The following is a 20,415-nucleotide window of genomic DNA, read 5'->3' as shown; positions in this document are numbered from 1 at the left end:
CTGGTGTCCTTATAAGAAGAGGAGAAAAACACACAGAGACAGAGAGAGAAGGCCATAAGAAGATGGAAGCAGAGACTGAAGCGATGCTTCCGCAAGCCAAGAAATGTGAAGGATTGCCCAGAATCACCAGAAGTGAGGAAGAAGCAAGGAGTGGCTTCTCCTTCAGAGTCTCCAGGAGGAACCAACACTGCCAGCACCTTGATTTTGGACTTTTGGCCTCCAGAACTGTGAGAGGACAAATGCTCATTGTTTAGGCCACTTAGATTTTGATACTTTGTATGGCACCCTGAGCAAATGGATACAGGTGTTTTAGTCTTTTTGAGCACATGCTCACCATCAAGTTGCCCATTAAGGGACCTGCAGGCCCCTTCTCTCAACAATGAGAGAGCACACTGGATGTTTTTCTCGGGTCTTTTTAGGGTTAGAGATACTTGTTAGCACAGATTTCCTAAGAAATAATACAAAATGCCATCTTACTGAATTGTAGAGGATTTTTTTCAAATGGAAGATACTGAGGCCTTTCCCACATTGCGGGCCAGCCCAAGCCCCCAGAGCGTGAATCATGGGCCCGAGGTGCTGAGTGTAAATGCCCATCCTTGCAGACCTATGACCTGGGATCTGCTGATTCTTTCTTCCTTCCCCAGAACCAAAAGGCAGGCTAATTCAAGGAGTCTCAGACCAGGATTTAAATAAATAAATAAATGGCCTCAGGGCCCAGCTCCCAGCTTCCAGACAGCCCAGCCACCAACCCCACCCAGGTGGGAGGCTACTTATAGACAACCCTGAAAGATGGTCAAAGACGGGGTTCCGAGACTCTCTGGATGCCTGCCTTCATGCTGAGTCATCCTTTGCAGTCCACTCAGCCGGCGAGCAATGAGCGTCTGTTTCCTCTCCTCAGTTCTGGCCAAGACAGAGCACAGCGTCTGTGGGCCCTCCTCATAATGACACTACCATTGTCTTGTGCAATAGTACAATGATAAAATCAGGAACAGTTACTGTGGGGTGCCTACCAAAGGCCAGTTGCATCACCACATTATCCCATGTGATTCCCGAACTCTGCAACGTGCTCCACTTTACAGACCAAGGCTCTGGAAGGTGGAATTGAAAATGGTCCAGATTCTCCAACTGCACACAAAAAATGTGTTGCTTTCTTCCATAATTTCCCATTAAATTGTTGTCTCTTTCACAAAAAAAGAAGAAGAAAGAAGAAAGAGAAGAAGAAGAAGAGGAAGAGGAAGAGGAAGAAAGAAGAAGGAGAAGAAAGAAGGAGAAGAAAGAAGAAGGAGGAGAAAGAAGAAGGAGAAGAAAGAAGGAGAAGAAAGAAGAAGGAGAAGAAAGAAAGAAGAAGGAGAAGAAGAAGGAGAAGAAAGAAGAAGAAAGAAGAAGAAGAAGAAGAAGAAGAAGAAGAAGAAGAAGAAGGAAAAAGAAGAAAGAAAGAAGAAAGAAAGAAAGAAGAAGAAGAAGAAGAAAGAAAGAAAGAAGAAAGAAGAAGAAGAAGGAAAAGAAGAAGAAGAAGAAGAAGAAGAAGAAGAAGAAGAAGAAGAAGAAGAAGAAGAAGAAGAAGAAGAAGAAGAAGAAGAAGAAGAAGAAGAAAGAAAGAAGAAAATGGTCCAGATTCACCTTCTCAGCAGTGATGGAGCTAGGGTGTCAATCCTGCTGAGGCAGCTCCACACCATACACCTACCTGCCTGGACTTCCAAATCAGACCTTAAGAACCAGGGACGGGACTTGCTTTTGCAGTCAGATTTGCTCACTGTCTCCCTGACCTCCCTAAGTACAGTAGTCCCCCCTTTATCCATGGTTTCAATTACCTGTGGCCAATACAGTTCTGAAAATATTAAATGGAAAATTCCAGAAAAAACAACTAATAGTTTTTAAATTATGCACCGTTCTGAGTAGTGTGATGAAACCTCGCCCCGTCCTGCTTTGTTCCACCTGGGACATGAGTTGTCCCTTTGTCCAGTGTACCCATGCTGCATAAGCTACCCACCATTACTGTATAGCAAAAAACATAATGTTATAAAGTTTGGTACTATCTGCAGTTTCTCAGGCATCCACTGGGGGTCTTGGAACGTTTTCCCCATGCCTAAGGGGGAACTACTGTACAGAGCCTCATGCCTTTCTGTTTTGAAGACCACTGGCTCCTGTTCTGTTTCTTCATAGAACTCACCATCACAGTCCTGTACAGGTTTCTCTGTTAGTCTGTCTCTATCCCAAGTCTGTAGCCCCCATGAGGGCTGGGACAGTCAAGAATGACCCCAAGTCTTCAAGAAAAGGTATGGTTATCTTCAGCAATTTCAGTTCCCCTATACTCAGAGTTCTGCAGCTCACAGAAGCAATTTCAGTTCCCCTATACTCAGAGTTCTGCAGCTCACAGAAGCAATTTCAGTTTCCCTGGATCTGGAGTTTTGCATCCCCATCATGGGGACCAATATGATTTATATGAAAGATAAATGCTCACAGCATCAACTTTATAATACGGTAATCCAATTCTATCTCTTTAAAACATCATAAAGGAACTACTAGTTTCTAAGGAAAATCTTATTCCATACCCCCATTCTTTGCTGTACACATGGGTTAATTAGGCATCTAGGCTGATTGAAAAATGATGTAAGAGCTTTTCCATATGGCACTTGCTGCCAGATTAAGAAGGAAAGGTCATAAAACTGAGAAAAGATGCATCAACATATACATATTCATCTTATCCTGGGAACATCTATACAGCACAATACTGACATTTCCCACACAGTTATTTGATCCTCACAACAACTCTCAGAAGCAGGCAGGACCAGAGCATTCCAGGACCACTGGCCCGGCTCTCTTCTGGAAGCCCTGCAGGTGGGCTCCACCTGCTGTGAGCATTTATCTTTAGAATAGATCATGTAGTTACAGCTATAAAACTCCAAGTACAAAGAAATGGAAATTGCTTCCGTGAGCTGCAAAACTTTATGCACCTGCTCTCTCAAAGCACCCTTACTCTGGGCTGAAACTATCATTCGATTCTCTTCCCTGAACCAAACCAAGAGCTGCACAGGGCCTGCTGGAGGGTAGGGGATATGGGATATTCATGGGTAGCGTAAGTGGGGTGTGGGGCTTGAACCCAGGCTTTCTGACTCCGAGTTCCAAGTAAGCCTTCCACAAAGGCTTATGAACATGTGTGTGTTATAATACACATGCTGGTCCCCCGACCTGCGATGGTTTTCTCAGCTTGCTTGCCTTCCAAACTCCTATTCAGCCCTGAAAACCCAGTTTAAATAATCCTCTGCCATGAATTCTTCCCCAACTCTGCATAATAGTCTAGGTTCTCTAGAGAAACATAACCAACAGAAAATAATAAATATAGATAGATTTGTTATAAGGAATTGGTTTATGCGATTATGGAGGCTGAGAAATCCCACCATCTGCTGTCTGCAAGCTGGAGACCCAGGAGGACCAGCGATATAGTTCCAGTGGGAGTGTGAAGGCCAGAGACCCAGGACGGCCAGTGAGAAGGTGGGAGAAGACAGATGTCCCAGCTTGAAAACAGCCAAGCAGAGAGAACCAATTCTCCCTTGCTGCTCTTTTTGGTTGTATTCAGGCCTCCGACAGGTTGGATGCTACCCACCATGTTAGGGAAGACAATCTGCCAGTTCAAACATTAATCATTCGAATTAACCTATGAAGGTTAAACTCGCTCACGGACACCCCCAGAAACCATGTTTAACCAAATATCTGGGCACTCCATGGCCCAGTCAGCATGGCACATAAATTACCCATCCCACTCCACCTTGAGCAGAACTCATTTTTTTCAAACCTCACACTCAGACACAGCCTCAGAACTTCATTGCCACTCTGCTTTCTACAACATGTTGTCACTGGATGTCAACTTGTCCTTGTCCTCAGCCATCCCAAGAGCTCCTTAAGTGGGCAGAGAGTGGGCTGTGTTCATCTATGCACCCCCTGTGTCCACACAGGGCCTGGCCCCCACAAGGGGTTTGGGACATGTTTGTTGACATAAGATGGGCTATTGCTATTATATACTTATTTGTAATACATAGTTATGAATACACTCAGCAAATATTTGAGCACCTGCTACATATCAGCCCTGTTGTACGAGTTGGGAAGATGAACCTAATCAAAAGAGATAAATCCGTTGCCTGGTGGAGCAGGTGGCAATAGGGCTGTGAAGAGCAGTGGAGCAGGCCAAGAGCAGGAGTGGTTATTTCAGGAAAGGTCTCTCTGACAAGGAAGGATTGGTGAGGACCAGAAGGACCTGGGGGAGCAAGCGTGGGGCTTTCGATGGGAAGGTGCTCCGTGTAGGGGAATGGACAGTGCAAAGGCCCTGAGGTGGGAGAAGAGGTGGCACATTCAAAACAGAGAGAGGAAAGGCTGGGCATAGTGGGGAGTGCCTGTAATCCCAGCATTTCGGGAGGCTGAGGTTGGAGGATGGCTTGGGCCCCCAGGAATTTGAGACCAGCCTAGGCGACATAGTGAGACCTTGTGTCAAAAAACAAAAAACACAGCTCGAGGAAGCCAGGGGAGCCAGGCACCATGAGACGAGTGCTGTGGCAGGCAGCTGGGTCTGCGCATGTGCCCTGGGAGACAGCTGGGTTTGCGGGTGTGGTCTCGGAGACGGCTGGGTCTGCGCATGTGCTCTGGGAGAGAGCTGGTTCTGTGCATGTGCAGACTTGCCAATGTAAGGTCTCCGTTTTCCTGGGCCTGAGACAGCAACAGAGGAGTTCGAGAAGAGACGTGACACAGCCTGGCTTCGGCTTCAGGAGACAGAGAAATGCAGCTGATTGTCCTGGTACAAGCCCCTGTCCTGGTACAAGCCCCTTCTGAGTGCGTGTGCACTCCTGGGATTCCCGAGGTTCCCTAAGGAGGAAGGTCTGGTGATCCCTGCTCTGCCCGGGCGAGAAGGCCTTCATCTCCCAAAGCAGGGCCACACAAGGGCGGGGAGGAACCCCTGGCCCAATGAAGCTTTATCTGCTAAGTGGGCACCTTCCCACCCCAGAGCCAGCACCCAGGACCCTTCACTTCTGGGCTGGCTGCCAGGCCATGGCAGCCCCTGGAGCTGCCTGAATGCCCAGGACGTGCTCATGTCCACCCTGTCATCCTGTAGATCTCCAAGTGTTTGTGCTTTGCTAAATGTACTTTTGGGATTTTCTGCTTACCTCCCCCCTTACACTTAGACACCCTCTGTTCACCCCATCCATTCCCCGCTTCCTCTGTGCTAGACGCGCATGCTCTTCTAGGGTGGCATTTGCCTGGCACCAGGTGGGTGCTCCATATGTGTTTTTAGAATAAAGGGGAAAGCACTCAGGCCCCGTGCTTAGAGAAGAGCAGAGGATTACACCAGGACTTGAGTGATGGATGAGCACTGAACAGAGTGAGGAGGGGGAGGTCATTTTCAGCAAATGCTCACAAGCACGATGCATTCAGAGCCCATGAGTCACTCACTCAGCATGGAGGGTGGCTCTGGGTGTTACAGCAAGACTATGGGGGAGCTTGTGAATTCCAAGGGGTTGGGTCGTTGTCCTGTGACATGACAAAATCCAGGTGTTTCCAGAATGTTAATCCAGCAGAAGGATAGACTGAAGGAAAGGAATCAGAAAGCCAGGAGATTGGTTTACAGTCCTTTGTTGCAGACTTGTATGTACGTTGCATGAGTTTCTAAACCCGGTGATGGGAAGAAAGGTGTGACCGCCAACAGCCTTGGTCGGGGGGTGAAAGGATACGAGCTGGACCACGGTGAGGGTGCTGCATTTCATCCTGGCAAGAATTCTGCCCACCTGTGGCTTTCTGTCCTCCGTCTACAATTGGGAGAATGCTGGAGACATGAGATGTCGTGTAAGGACTAAGAACGAACCCTGGAGAGGCTTAGCATCTGGGTGCTATTTGGAGGGGTGTGCTGGGTGACATGCGCTGGAGTCTTTCATTTTGAAGAACCTGCTGGATATGACTAGAAAAGTAAAGGAGAAAAAAACTCCAGGACTGATCGATGAGAGAACTGGAAAGTGGCCCTTGATGTCACAGTGGGCACTGGGACTGCATGTCCCCAGGGGCCTCAAACTCCAGAGCTCACCTTCCCTTGGATACACATCCAGTATGGCCCAAGCCCACGCACCCTACAGGGAGTCCAGCCTGCCTGGAGTGCCCCCTCACTAGTATTAAGGACACCCCAGGGAAGGTTGGCCTGTCCTCTATTCCCAGAGGCAGCCCTTTATCCTCTGGGGCCACCTCTTCACCCAAGTACCCAGGGGACTTCATCAAGCACAGCACACATCAGACTGTAAGGTTTAGCCAAACCTTGCGGAGGCTGTGGGAGTTACAAACAACTAAATTCAGAAAAGGCAAGCGTCGGCTGGGTGCAGTGGCTCACGCCTGTAATCCCAGTACTTTGGGAGGCCGAGGCGGGTGGATCACCTGAGGTCGGGAGTTCCAGACCAGCCTAACCAACATGGAGAAACCCCATCTCTACTAAAAATACAAAATTAGCTGGGTGTAGTGGTGTGTGCCTGTAATCCCAGCTACTCGGGAGGCTGAGGCAGGAGAATCGCTTGAACCCAGGATGCGGAGGTTGCAGTGAGCTGAGATCGCCCCATTGCACTCCAGCCTGAGCAACAAGAGCGAAACTCCATCTCAAAAAAAAGAAAAAAGAAAAGGCAAGCGAAGCCTCAGAAGAGGGTCCTCAGTGCCTTCCCACTTCTTAGTCCCCTGCTGTCTTCTGCCACACTATAGGGACCTGCTTTTCTTTCACAGATTTGGGGTCCCCTCCCCCTGCCCTCAGCCCCACTCCCTTGGCCCAGGAGACAGTAGGAGACGCTCTGCTCCCCTGAGCCTGGGCCTGTCTCACATTTCCCATGGAGATGAGCAACAAGGGGAAACATGGGTCTTCTTAAAGAACTTTCCATTCCACCCCCCACCACCTTGGCAAGGCGGCCAGATGCATCTCCGAAGTCCAGCTCACTCAGGCCAGCTCTCTTCACAGCCTGTCTTCCAGCGAGAGGCAAAGCAGAGATCGGACCTGCATGTGCTCTTCGTGGCAGAGCTGGCCTTATACGCGCTCCTGGGTGAATAAAAAGGGAGACATCTCCTAAGAACAAATGCTTCTCAGAAACAGTATAGTCTAAACTCATATTGAAGGGAGAATAAGCCAGCCATGGGCTGGAGAGACCCCCGCCTACATTGCCAAGTAATAGGAAAGGCTAAGATTTGGAGCCTTCCTCTAGTTCAGATCTATCCCCAGAATGATGGAAGATGCTTGCCTGTTGACAATTTTTTTTTTTTTTGTAATTAAAAATCCCACCCAGGAGGTCTCTCCTGATAGGAAGGGACCATCCTCTAAGGCAAATTCCAGGTTCTTCCCTGAAATATGCATCCGCTACTGAGCCTCAGAATGCTATTTGTTCCACCTACTTTCACAATTTTAAGTTATTCAGCAACAGGAGAAGACAGCAGGAAAACTTGAAGTGCAGTTGGCTCCCACTGAGATGTCACTAGCAGAAAAAGGGAACACAAGGAAAACGCAAGATTCTAAAGACAGAGGTGACACCTTCTGCTCCAAACATTTGGAAGGTCACCTTTCCAGAAGTCAGACTCAAAGTCCTGAATTCTGGCATGAATGAGTTCTCCTGCATGTAGGGGGTGGCCTGGAAAGATCTTAATTTTTAAGATGGCAGGTAAGGGGCCTTCAGTTGGAGAATCTTGCCACCTGATTCTCAAAGAAAGCCAAAAATATCTTACTGTCTGAAACATGAGGTCTTGAGTGGTTCAACTTGACCCATGCAGACATAATTTCAGAGCCGCCAAGGAGGATTAGGAAAAAGTGTATCTGGTCTTACTCAACTCTGAACATTGCATGAGTCAAACGTTTTCCTAGCTCTCTGTTTGTGTAATGAGTCTACTCTGATGGATTCTTGGCGATGTATGTTTCATGACCAAAATTCAAAAGAGGCCATTCGAAGTGGCTCCCACAAAAGCTGCTGCAGAGCCCCAAACATTTAGAAGCCAATAGTGAAGGGGCCAAAAGCCATCCCTCAATGTTCACTGACACTTTGTGAGCCTTGGGGCAAGTTGGCGATGTCAAAACGTGTTTTTAGGGCATGTTTGCCAACATATGTGTCTTGGGCAGGATTGCAGGCCTCTGCAGATGGTACCAAAGTAAAGGGGGAGATGGTAGCTGAATAATCTCTCATCATCCCTAAAGTGCAAAGTGAAATGAGAGTGGATTTTTCCTTCCAAATCCACTTGGAGTGAGTCCCGAAAGACTCACTTTTGCGGCAATCCCCACAATGACATCACTGGAGCGGAGGTTATATAATTTAAAGCGACCACATTTCCACAGCGCTTCCCAGAAGAGAAAACTCCTCCAAAAGCAACTCTCACTATCAGAAAACCCAACTAAAGTTGTGAACGCCTTCATTTTCTGCCTGAGTAAGTAAACGACCACCTTTTTTTTCTTTTATGAGAGTACAATATGAGAGGAAATCTGTCTCTTAGAAAAACAAAGAACTTCCTTTTACACCTACCTATTGGCAAAATTTTCCATTTCTGTGAGGGTACTTTTTAAAAATAATTCTAAATCAATTTAAGAGACTTTTATTTCATGCCTAGTTTGGGTCTTAATTGCTTTTCCAGAACAGGAGGAGGAGGGAAAGATTTTAGAACTGGTGGGAAGGTTCCAGTAGCTCCTTATATCAAAGTCAAGTGAAACATATCAGGGCTAAATGCAGCCACCAGAGCTCGCATGGACTCTGACCAGTTACAACCTGCAAATTCTGAATCATAAAAATTAAATTAGTCTCTCTGGGATGGCTTACAAGATTTCATAAGACCAATAACTGGTTGGGTTATTCGTGGCTTCAAAGTAGCATCTTATTATGTGACCATGCTGATGGTCTTTAACATCTGTGGCTGAATTTCCAATGCCTTTATCATCACCATGCTGTTGAAATTGGAGTTAATTTGAAGAATTAACTAATTTGTTGAAGAAAGTCACACTCTCTCATAGCCAAGGTTAAAATGTGCAGAATTCAGAAAATACCACACAGGAATTACAGAATTGCCATCTCTCGTAGACTTGCCCAATGCCCCTTCTGAGTTCTTCAAATAGGGTCACATATTACTAACAATATCCAGAGATATTGTTTATTGAGCACCTACTGTGTTCCAGGCAAATATCAGAGCTAAAGCTAAAAACTGGCAAAGGAAGATTTCTCCTCTGTGGCCAACTTTATAAACACAGACAGCAGCAGGTGAGGACAATCCCTTTAAAAATAAGCCCCATGTGAGCAGACACATGCTGTGGCTGCAGTGGCCCCAGCCACCTCCTGGTCCTGGGGATGGGGGCAGTGTCCACTGACCTAATCAGATTCGAGCTAAATTCCCTGCATAGCTGGTCGTCTCTGGCTTCCTGGGCAGGGTGCAGCCTCACCCCCTGTGCTGGTTTTCTAAGACTGCTGTAATTAATTATCACAAAGTTAGTGGCTTAAAACGATGCAAGTTATTATCTTACAGTTCTGGAGATCAGAAGTTCAAACTCAGTCTCACTGAGCTAAAGTCAAGATATTGGCTTGGCTTTGTTCTCCATCCCCATGATTCGATTATCTCCCACCAAGTCCCTCACACAACACAAGAGAATTATGGGAGCTACAACTCAAGATGAGATTCGGGTGGGGACACAGCCAAACCATGTCAGTGCTCAACACCCTCCTGTCTCTTCTCAAACTCTCAATGCCCCAGCCCCTCCACCACAGGTCAGGACCTCGCCTCCTTTCTCCCTGAGAAATCCCAACCAATCGCAGGGGAATTCCACAGATTCCCACCTGTCAGCCTCTGTCACCACAGACCTCAGCTTCCTGGCCATCATCAGAGATAGCTAGGAGAGGGATGGTCAGGCCATGTGTTGTGCACACTGCTAGGGCACCCCACTAGTCAAAAATTATTTCCCCCAAAAATTAGTATTTATAGGTAGAAAGAGAGAGGAAAGAAGGAAGGAAGGAAAGAAGGAAGGAAAGGAGGAAGGGAGGAAGGGAAGAAGGGAGGGAGGATGGGAGGGAGGGAGGATGGGAGGAAGGAGAGAGGGAGGGAAGCAGGATAGGAGGGAGGGAGGATGGGAGGGAGGAAGGGAAGGATGGAGGAAGGGAAGGATGGAGGAAGGAAGGAAGGAAGGAGGGAAGGAGGGTAGGGAGGGAAGGAGAGAAGGAGGGAATGAAGGGAAGGAAGGAAGGAAGGAAGGAAGGAAGGAAGGAAGGAAGGAAGGAGGAAGGAAGGAAGGAAGGAAGGAAGGAAGGAAGGAAGGAAGGAAGGAAGGAAGGAAGGAAAAAGTCCAACCAAATGGTTATATTATATTGATGGTGTTATAAAGTACTTCTAGGTAAAAACTATTTTCAAAAAAAGTCTTTAAATATATATAAGTACACCTATGAATATTAAAGCAAAATAAAACATGTTTATGTTAATTAACTGAACATTTAAAAATAAGATAAGCAAAATAATTGTTCTTGTGTATATTCACATGCTACAGTTTCCTGTACCTGACTGATACCATGTCATTGGCATTTTTCACAAGAATGTATTTTCTTCAATGGGGTCTTGTTATTTTTAATTTTCCATATAATTGCCTGAAATCTTTTTTCCACAAATTTTACAATTAACAAATTTTAATTAGTACCTTCAATTGACTCTTCTCTTGAACCATAATATATTGAGAAAATCTTCCCTGCAGGTTCTGAGTGATAAGCTCTCAGCAAATTCTGCCAGGCAGAGGCTGTTCTCAAGTCCAATTCTTTGCATATGGAATTGCATAAATATTTTAGCCCAGATATTTTCACAGGTGCTGTCTTTGTGCCTTAGTTTGGAGTGCAGTGGTGCGATCTTGGCTCGCCACAAGCTCCGCTTCCCGGGTTCAAGCGATTCTCCTGCCTCAGCCTCCCATGTAGCTGGGATTACAGGCGCCTGCCACCATGCCCAGCTAATTTTTGTGTTTTTAGTAGAGACGAAGTTTCACCATGTTGGCCAGGTTGGTCTTGAACTCCTGACCTCAGGTGATCCATCCACCTCAGCCTCCCAAAGTGCTGGGATTACAGGCATGAGCCACCGTACCCACCCCACACGTATTTTTTTTTTTTTTTTTTTTACCAGATTAAACCTTTCAAATAAGTTGTACCTACTTATAAGTTTGAATGTTTTGTCAGATTCAGATACTGCAAATCATTGGCTTTCTCAATTTCATCTCATTTCCATGCAGAACATGAATTTATCCAATTAAAAAGATTCTTCCCACAAACTGAAATATTCCAGAGCTCATTTTAGAATTTCAAAATTAACTCTTGTACAGCATTTGATTTTGATCATTTTCTGATACATTTTATAATTTTTCTGCATACCAGCTTTGTTTTCAATACTTATAATTCACTAAAAGCTTTGAAATCTGACGTTTTCGTGCTGTATTCATTGAATAACTTGACTAAATATTTCCAACTGATTTGGAACAAAATTCAACAAAAATTTAGAGATCTGTTTTAATACACTGTTTAATAACATTTTAGGATACTGAGTCTAATGTCCTCTAAAATTGATTGATAATGGGAAAATAAAAGAGAAAACACATGTGAAAGTCCAGTTTTTAGAAAAAATTCATGAACAACTTTATCACAACAAGTTTGTAGTTCAGTAAATCTGTGCATATGTTTTAACATTTTGTAAATTTTGTCACATACATCTATTTCAATTTATAGAATATTGACACTTATTTATATGCAATAACAAATTGTGTGTGCACCATCACCTGTTCCAATCACATTTCTGTTTCATTAGTGTCTTAATTTAGTAGGAATATAATTGTTACCATGATGCTGGACTCCACCACAATTTGTGTTTTATCCTCACAAAAATGCAATGACTTTATTTCCAATGTGGAAAATTTAAGCAACTTAAATAGCATTCACAAAAAGTCAGTTGTTTCACTTTGCCAGAATGAATGTCCCAAAGCCCTGCTTTGCTTCCATGAGCCGAATGAAAGAATGAATTGTGATTGGAATTAACAGGTTTTTCTGTCTGAAGAGTCTGAGGATACTGGTGTTGAGTTGGCACCATTTTGCTTTCTGTGACGTTCTTCTTATGGAGCCAATGCATAGTCAGCCATCACTTCCACTGTTGCATGTGCACAAGAAAAGCTGGAATTAAATGTGAGCTGAGTTAACTTAAAGAACAGTCATTTGATCTACGGGGAAAGTCATGCCTCTCAGAATGATCTTATATCAGCATCTTTTGCAGCTACATGGATGAGAACCATGTCTTAGGGTGCAATTTTTTTTTTTTTTTTTTTGAGACAGAGTCTTGCTCTGTCACCCAGGCTGGAGTGCACTGGTGTGATCTCAGCTCACTGCAACCTCTGCCTCCTAGGTTCAAGCAGTTCTCTGCCTCAGCCTCCCAAGTAGCTGGAATTACAGGCACCTGCCATCATACCCAGTTAGTTTTTGTATTTTTAGTACATACAGGGTTTCACTATCTTGGCCAGGCTGGTCTTGAACTCTTGACCTCATGATCCACCTGCCTCAGCCTCCCAAAGTGCTGGGATTACAGGCTTGAGCCACCACACCCAGCCTGGTGCAATGTTCTTAAAATTACTAATTTCTAAAGTAGCAGCTCTGTGTCTTAGGTTTTCTTATCAGTGAAATTGCTACAGACCCCATAGTGATGCAAATGTCAACAAACGTTCTATGCAAGCTATCTGCTCATCAACAACTTCATTGAGCGACAGAAGTGCAGTACTTAAATTTCCATTAAATACTTGTTTTTTAGCTCATCACTCCAAAAGGGTTTATTGCAAATTCTTTAAGTATTGCCAAATGATAAAATAAACATAGTTTTGGATTTATGCCCTGCAAAAAATGACCAAACTATTGTAACAAGAGCCTCCAGCCTCCTCCATATTATGCTCTGGGTGGGGACTGCTCGGCTTCCATGTGCCATGGACATTTCACAACCACCAAATCATAATTCTCCATGTCTCCTGTTGATCTGTCAAACAGCAGCTGTGCAACTTCTGCTCTTTTATCTACTCTCTCCCTTGGTGACTTCATCCAGCCTTGTGGCTTTAAATGCCATTCCTGTAGTTACAACTCCCAGTTATGTCTCATCATCCCAGATCTTGTCCCTGAATACCACACTTGTCTATCTAATTGCCTGCCGGATGTCCCCACGTGATGTCCAATTTATATCTCAACCTCAACAATTCCAAAGTTGAACTCCTGTTCTTCCCCACCCCCCACAAAAAAAAACTGCTTCATCTTCATTCTGTCACCTTCATTTCAGCTGATGACAACTTCATACTTCCCGGTGTTCAGTCCAAAAACCTTGGCATTGTCCGATTTCTCCTTTCTCCCACCCAGATCCAACTGAAAATCATGGTGTTACTACCTGCAAAACACCTCTAGAGTTTGATCACTTGATCACTTCTCACCACCTGCACTGCTACTCTCCCCAGCTGTCACCCGCCAGCATGTTTATTTAGTGTGTGTATTGTTTATCAACTCCTTCCTCCTACTAGGCTTATACGCACACTGAGAGCAGGGATTTTTGCCTGCTGTATTCACTGCTTTGTCCTAAATACCTAGAACAGTGCCTGGCACGTAGTACATTCTCAGTAAATACTCGTTTAGCAAATAAATGACTGGAGGAACCAGTGAATTATACCCCGGTGTGAATAACTCCATGTAGTGACATGACAGAATGTCACAGCTAGAAGGGCCTCTTGAGGACATCATGTCTTCCTTAGATGAGGAAAGTCAGGCTCAGAGACATGAACTGACTCTTCCGAGGTTCCACAGCCAAATATGCTCTTCCAAGGTTAATTCCGTGCTACACAATAGCTTTTGTTGGTATCTGTGAGGCTTTGCAGGGTTGAAGGAATCTCAGGTGTCACCCAGTAATAACAATCATGATGGTGCCAATTAACGTTTGCCGTGTGCTTAGGATAAGTCAGGAACCCTGCTAAGCACTGGGTGTATATTAACCTATCCAACCTGGGGAAGAATGTTTAGGCTCTGAAGATCATCTGGAGCCCCACAAATCCCACAGTGTAGGCAGCTGCTCACTCTGTGGATAGTATTCTGTGGATCCCTGAGCTGGCTGTGGCCAGTTTTGCTGGCAGGAGGCCACAAAGCCATGAGCACAGGATGGGATCTACCCCTCGTGGGACCACAGAGGGCTGGGAGACACAGTCTTCCCTATGGAAAGAGACAGAGCTTTCTATCCCTCTCCCGGTGAAACTCAGCATGGGAGCATGGGAGGCAGGTCAGCTGCGTGGCTATGAACATGAGCTATGGGGTGCGTGCAGACCAAGGTTCATAGTGTACACTGTACCCACCAGCTGTAGCTCCTCCAGCAAGCGTGGGAGGCCAGTCAGCTGCATGACTGTGAGCATGGCCCCTGGGGTTCATGCAGATCAAGGTTCCTAGCGCAGCACTGTAACCACCACCTAGGTCCTCTCCGACAAGCTGGTTAACTTCTCTGAGCCTCGCTTTGTCATTCACCAAGTGGGGACAGGTGCAGCAGAAGAGAGCAGACAGAAGCACAGGATCTCGATCAGGCTCTTGAATCAGACTGCCTGGGTTTGAATCCAGGCCCTACTGACCAGCTGTGTGACCTCAAACAGGCGACTCCGGGTCTCAGCACTCAATTTTCTAATTGGCCAACTGGAGATGACAATGGCCCCTACCTCGAATGGCTGCCAGGAAGATTAAATGAGAAAATACTTAAATGTGAAACACTTAGAATGGCGCCTGAAACACAGAGACCATTAATACCATCTAACAGATGTTAGTTGTTATCCTTATTTATTACTCATGCTTTTCTTTCTAACTTTTCTCTCTCTCTCTCTCTTTTTTTTTGTTGTTGTTGTTGAGACAGGGTCTCAGTCTGTTGGCCCAGACTGAAGTGCAGTGGCCCAATCATAGCTCGCTGAAGCCTCGACCTTCCAGGCTCAAACGATCCTCCCACCTCAGCCTCTCAAGTTGCTGGGACCACAGGTATGCACCACCATGCCCAGCTAATTTTTGTACTTTTTGTAAAGACAGGATTTCACTATGTTGCCCAGGCTGGCCTCGAACTCCTGGGTTCATCTGATCCATCTGCCTTGGCCTCCCAAAGTACTGAGATTACAGGTGTGAGCCACCACACCCGGCCAATACTCATGTTTTTCAAGCCCATAAGAGGAACCTCCTAGCACTGTCCCCACCCCAGCCACCACACTGGTCCCAGCCCCAACAGGGCACCTTCCTTTGCTGTTCCGGGGCTTCCCTCAGTTCTGTCTCAAGCCATGACCTCTGCCTCCATGTCTGCAGCCCCATGAGGCTGGGGCTGCTCTGTCCTGCATATCTCCAGTGACTGGCAAGGGGCTGGCAAGAGGTAGATGCTCATTAAATGCCTATTAAAACCCTAATAGTAACAATAATAATGGTACAGTTGTTACTAAGACTAATCACTACCTTCCAAAGTCTTTCCTCTATGTGAGGCACGGAGCTAAGCACCCTGTAGATCCTAACAACAGCCCTCCCATGATCCCACAAGAGAGACACGATTCTCTCCACTGTTTAAAAAGGAAAGTAAAAGTCAATGGTTCTAAGTAGCTCACACTGTGTGACTGTACCAGGATTTGGACTCAGGCACCGTCCCTTAAACCAGAGGTCAGCAGACTTTTCCTCTTCAGGAACAGATGGTAAATATCTTCAGCTTTGCAAGCCAGACAGTCTCCGTTACAAGCACTCGACTCACCCTTGTAGCATGAACACAGCTGTAGATAATACGTCCGTGAATGGGTGTGGCTCTGTGCCAATAAAACTTTATTGTCCAAAAACAGGTGACAGGTCGGTCTGGCTCATAGGCTGTAGTCTGCCACTTCCTGTTTTATTCTACCTTCTGTTCATTTCAGGTCACTGTGCATGGCATCATCCTGGCCTCCTCTAGAGCTCCAATCCTCCAACCAGAGCCAGCTCTTCCCTCAAAATGCTACGGCCTGTGACAATGCTCCAGAAGCCTGGGACCTGCTACACAGAGTACTGCCGACATTTATCATCTCCATCTGTTTCTTCGGCCTCCTAGGGAACCTTTTTGTCCTGTTGGTCTTCCTCCTGCCCCGGCGGCGACTGAACGTGGCAGAAATCTACCTGGCCAACCTGGCGGCCTCTGATCTGGTGTTTGTCTTGGGCTTGCCCTTCTGGGCAGAGAATATCTGGAACCAGTTTAACTGGCCTTTCGGAGACCTCCTCTGCAGTGTCATCAACGGGGTCATCAAGGCCAATTTGTTCATCAGCATCTTCCTGGTGGTAGCCATCAGCCAGGATCGCTACCGCGTGCTGGTGCACCCTATGGCCAGCCGGAGGCAGCAGCGGCGGAGGCAGGCCCGGGTTACCTGCGTGCTCATCTGGGTTGTGGGGGGCCTCTTGAGCATCCCCACATTCCTGCTGCGATCCATCCAAGCCGTCCCAGATCTGAACATCACCGCCTGCATCCTGCTCCTCCCCCATGAGGCCTGGAACTTTGCAAGGATTGTGGAGTTAAATATTCTGGGTTTCCTCCTACCACTGGCCGCAATCATCTTCTTCAACTACCACATCCTGGCCTCCCTGCGAGGGCGGGAGGAGGTCAGCAGGACAAGGTGCGGGGGCAGCAAGGATAGCAAGACTACAGCGCTGATCTTCACGCTCGTGGTTGCCTTCCTGGTCTGCTGGGCCCCTTACCACTTCTTTGCCTTCCTGGAATTCTTATTCCAGGTGCGGGCAGTCCGAGGCTGCTTTTGGGAGGACTTCATTGACCTGGGCCTGCAATTGGCTAACTTCTTTGCCTTCACTAACAGCTCCCTGAATCCAGTAATTTATGTCTTTGTGGGCCGGCTCTTTAGGACCAAGGTCTGGGAACTTTATAAACAATGCATCCCTAAAAGTCTTGCTCCAATATCTTCATCCCATAGGAAAGAAATCTTCCAACTTTTCTGGCGGAATTAAAACAGCATTGAACCAAGAAGCTTGGCTTTCTTATCAATTCTTTGTGACATAATAAATGCTGTTGTTATAGGCTAAATAATTACTCCCATAGATTGGGGAGTACCTAATCCCTGGACTTTTTGAATGTTACCAAAGTAAGGGTCTTGAGATGGGGAGATGAGCCTGAATTATCCAGGTGGGCCCTATATAATCACAAGGGTCCTTATAGGAGGGAGGCAGGAGGCTCAGAGTCAGGAGATATGACTATGGAAGCAGAGCCCATACGAGACAAGGATTGCAGGCACCCTCTAGAGGCTGTAAAGGGCAAGGAAATGGCTTCTCCCCTGGAGCCTCCAGAAGGAATGGGTCCTGCCAACTCCCTGTCTTCAGCCCAGGGAAACAGATTTAGGATTTCTGGCCTCCAGAACTGTTAGAGAATACGTTTGTGCTTTGTTGTTTTGTTTTGTTTTGTTTTGTTTTGTTTTGTTTTGTTTTGCTTTGCTTTGCTTTTTTGAGATGGGGTCTCACTCTGTTACCCAGGCTGGAGTGCACCAGCACAATCACGTCTCATGGCAGCCTCAATTTCACAGACTTAAGGGATCCTCCCACCTCAGCCTCCTGTAGCTGAGACTACAGGTGTGCACCACCATGCCTGGCTAACTTTTCTATTTTTTGTAGAGATGGGGTCTTCCTGCGTTGCCTAGGCTGGTCTCAAACTCAAGGGCTCAAGTGATCCTCCACTTTGGTCTCCCAAAGTGCTAGGATTATAGGCGTGGCCACTGTGCCTAGCCCCATTTGTATTTTAAGCCGCCGAGTTTCTGGTAATTTGTCATAGCAGCAGCAGGAAACAAATAACAAGTATCGGGTAATGGCCTCTCTTATTACACTTCCATTTGTCTATTCAAAGTTTTCTAGGCTAACTGCCAGGAATACAGGGATGGTATAGCTAGAAGTTCTATCTTCAAGGAATTTACATACATCTAAATATTATCATATAAAAAACGAAATGAGAAATTGCATGAGTACACCACTGATCCAGCGTCTTGCGCCTTCAGAGAGAACGGAGATGGGTTCTCTCTCAGGTTAGCAGAGAAGACGCTGTGAAGGGAGTCAGCCGTGAGCCTGGTTTCCACAAAGGGTGCAATCTGTAATCCCAGCACTTTGGGAGGCTGAGACAGGTGGATGGCTTGAGCCCAGGAGTTCGAGACCAGCCTGGGCAACATAGCAAGACCCCGTCTCTACAAAAAATACAAAAATTATCCAGGCGTGGTAGTGCGCACCTGTAGTCCCAGCTACTCGGGAGGCTGAGGCAAGAGGATCATCTGAGCCCAGGAAGTCAAGGTTATATGCAGTGAGGCAAGATTGTGCCACGGCATTCCAGCCTGGCTGACAGAGTGAGACCCTGTCTCATTAAAAGAGAGAGAGAGGGGCCGGGCGCGGTGGCTCACGCTTGTAATCCCAGCACTTAGGGAGGCCGAGGCGGGCGGATCACGAGGTCAGGAGATCGAGACCATAGTGAAACCCCGTCTCTACTAGAAATACAAAAAAATTAGCCGGGCTTGGTGGCGGGCGCCTGTAGTCCCAGCTACTCGGAGAGGCTGAGGCAGGAGAATGGCGTGAACCTGGGAGGCGGAGCTTGCAGTGAGCCGAGATCGGGCCACTGCACTCCAGCCTGGGTGACAGAGCAAGACTCCGTCTCAAAAAAATAAATAAATAAATAAATAAATAAATAAATAAATAAATAAATAAAAGAGAGAGAGAGAGGAAGGCATAGCCACAGAGCAGGAATATTTGAATGGAACATTCCAGAGGCAGAGCCATCCCAGGAGATGACAAGGACCAAGTGTATCCCTGGCACCAGGTGGCTGAAGTAGAGGGAAGAAGAAGGAGGTTGGAGACAACATAGAGAATGGAGAGGTCAGGTGGCGGGTGGGTCCTCCCCTGGGCCCCCGCAGGCAGGCAGGACACTGTCAGGCCCTGGGGAGGAGAGAGTCCGTGGGCCAGGCCATTCCAAGGTCAGTTTCCATGGAGTGGGGGAGAGGGCGTAGTGACTGGACTCCAAGACCCTTGGGGGAATGGGGAGAATGGCAGTCCCCACAGCTGCATGAGAAGGCCTGGTCCTCACAGAATAGCAGCAAAGACTCATTCATTCGAGGAATGGAAAGAATGCCATGTTCTTGGAGCCTGGAGACAGGGTGCGAGAGGCTGGCAGCGGCTGGGCCACCGGGACCTCATCAGTGATAACCCTGTGATCAGTGCTCCAGCCCCTGCAGGTTTCCTGGAGAGCAGAGTGTGGTCAGAAGGCCTGGAGCTGAGCCAACAGGCAAGATCCAGCCTGCACATGTGTTTAATTTGAACCACATGGTATTTTGTTAAAACTCCAAGCCCCCAGGCTCTTGAGTTGGTTACCAGCACTGAAAGTCCCCATAGGGAGCCAGCTTTCCCGTTTCTCTTGAACGTTTGGAAGATCCAGCAACACTGATTCAATTTCATTCATTCAGCAGATGTTTATTAAGCATCTACTTTGTCAGACACTGTTGTGGGCACTGAGAATATGGCAGTGAACAAAAGAGAGGAACATGCCTGGGCCCCTTGGAGTTGACCTTCCGGGGTCCCCACAGGGCTCCAATTCTTTGGTGCTGTGTAGCAAAGACCCCGTGAACAGTGCGCCCTCCCATCAGGTTCACACGCATGGCAGCTATGGGAGGTTGAGTTTGCAACCCCTGATCCAGACCATCCCTTCACGTACAGTCTAGGAAACAGAGCAGTAAGACCTGCCCAGGTACACCCAGTGCGACTCACAGCAGCCACACACAGGAAGAGGCTCAGTCATCTCATTTAATCGCCTGACTCCCTTGTGTGGTCTGTTTCAGGATGTCCACTTTCTAGGTGAGGAAGAGGAGGCTAAGGAAGGCAGTGCTTGCTTAGACTGCAGAGGCTGGATTCACCCAACTCATCTGACTCCAACACCGATGTGATTTCCAAGCGCCCAGGCAGGAATTCATTGGGCAAAGGCACTGTGGCAAAGTGGCAAAAAAGTAGGCAGGAACAGGCAGGAATAGAGAGTGGGAAAGGGAAAATAGTACCTGATTCCTCTTCTACTCCGAGTGAGCTGACCCGCATATGCCCTCCTTTCTTCTTTTTCAGCCGGCCTTAAGCTGGTGGCTTATCAAAATCCTTTCTAGGGCTTGCGAAAACCAATCCCACACTCGAGAAGAATGTGCTGGCCAGTGAAATTGGACAACATTGCTCACAGGATGTAATTCAATGGTAGACTGCGGCCACAGCCTGAGAAGTCAGACACCTGATTTATGAGATGCACATAAGTAACGTTTACCGAAGCCCAGCAAATGGCCCCACAGTGGGAGAGAAACTGGCAAACCCGTACAGTAGAATCCTGTTGCCCTTCTATGGGGAAGGCCGTTTATTCATTTACAGAGGGAGAAAT

General features: G+C 46.9%; 2 protein-coding genes across 2 annotated transcripts in view; both read left to right on the top strand.

Moving 5' to 3' along the window:
* BDKRB2 (bradykinin receptor B2) overlaps positions 1–14,978 on the top strand; it is a 58,663-nt gene extending 43,685 nt beyond the window's left edge. The window contains exon 4 of the transcript XR_009210377.1: positions 14,896–14,978. The gene's annotated coding sequence lies outside the window, so the exon portion shown is untranslated. The remainder of the gene's footprint in view (positions 1–14,895) is intronic.
* Positions 14,902–17,007, top strand: BDKRB1 (bradykinin receptor B1). The gene is made up of 2 exons (XM_032180241.2): positions 14,902–15,014; positions 15,917–17,007. The coding sequence occupies exon 2, from the start codon at positions 15,927–15,929 to the stop codon at positions 16,986–16,988; it is 1,062 nt and encodes a 353-aa protein (XP_032036132.1). The 5' UTR covers positions 14,902–15,014; positions 15,917–15,926; the 3' UTR covers positions 16,989–17,007.
* The last annotated feature ends 3,408 nt before the right edge of the window (positions 17,008–20,415 follow it).

This window comes from Hylobates moloch, unplaced genomic scaffold (assembly GCF_009828535.3).
Source record: "Hylobates moloch isolate HMO894 unplaced genomic scaffold, HMol_V3 SCAFFOLD_16, whole genome shotgun sequence".
Taxonomy (NCBI): domain Eukaryota; kingdom Metazoa; phylum Chordata; class Mammalia; order Primates; family Hylobatidae; genus Hylobates; species Hylobates moloch.
Note: the sequence above shows the minus strand (reverse complement) of the source record. Positions and strands in the feature narration are given on the sequence as shown.

Excerpts from the sequence above, each read along its gene's own strand:
- BDKRB1 (XM_032180241.2), top strand. The coding sequence starts at position 15,927 with ATGGCATCATCCTGGCCTCCTCTAGAGCTCCAATCCTCCAACCAGAGC.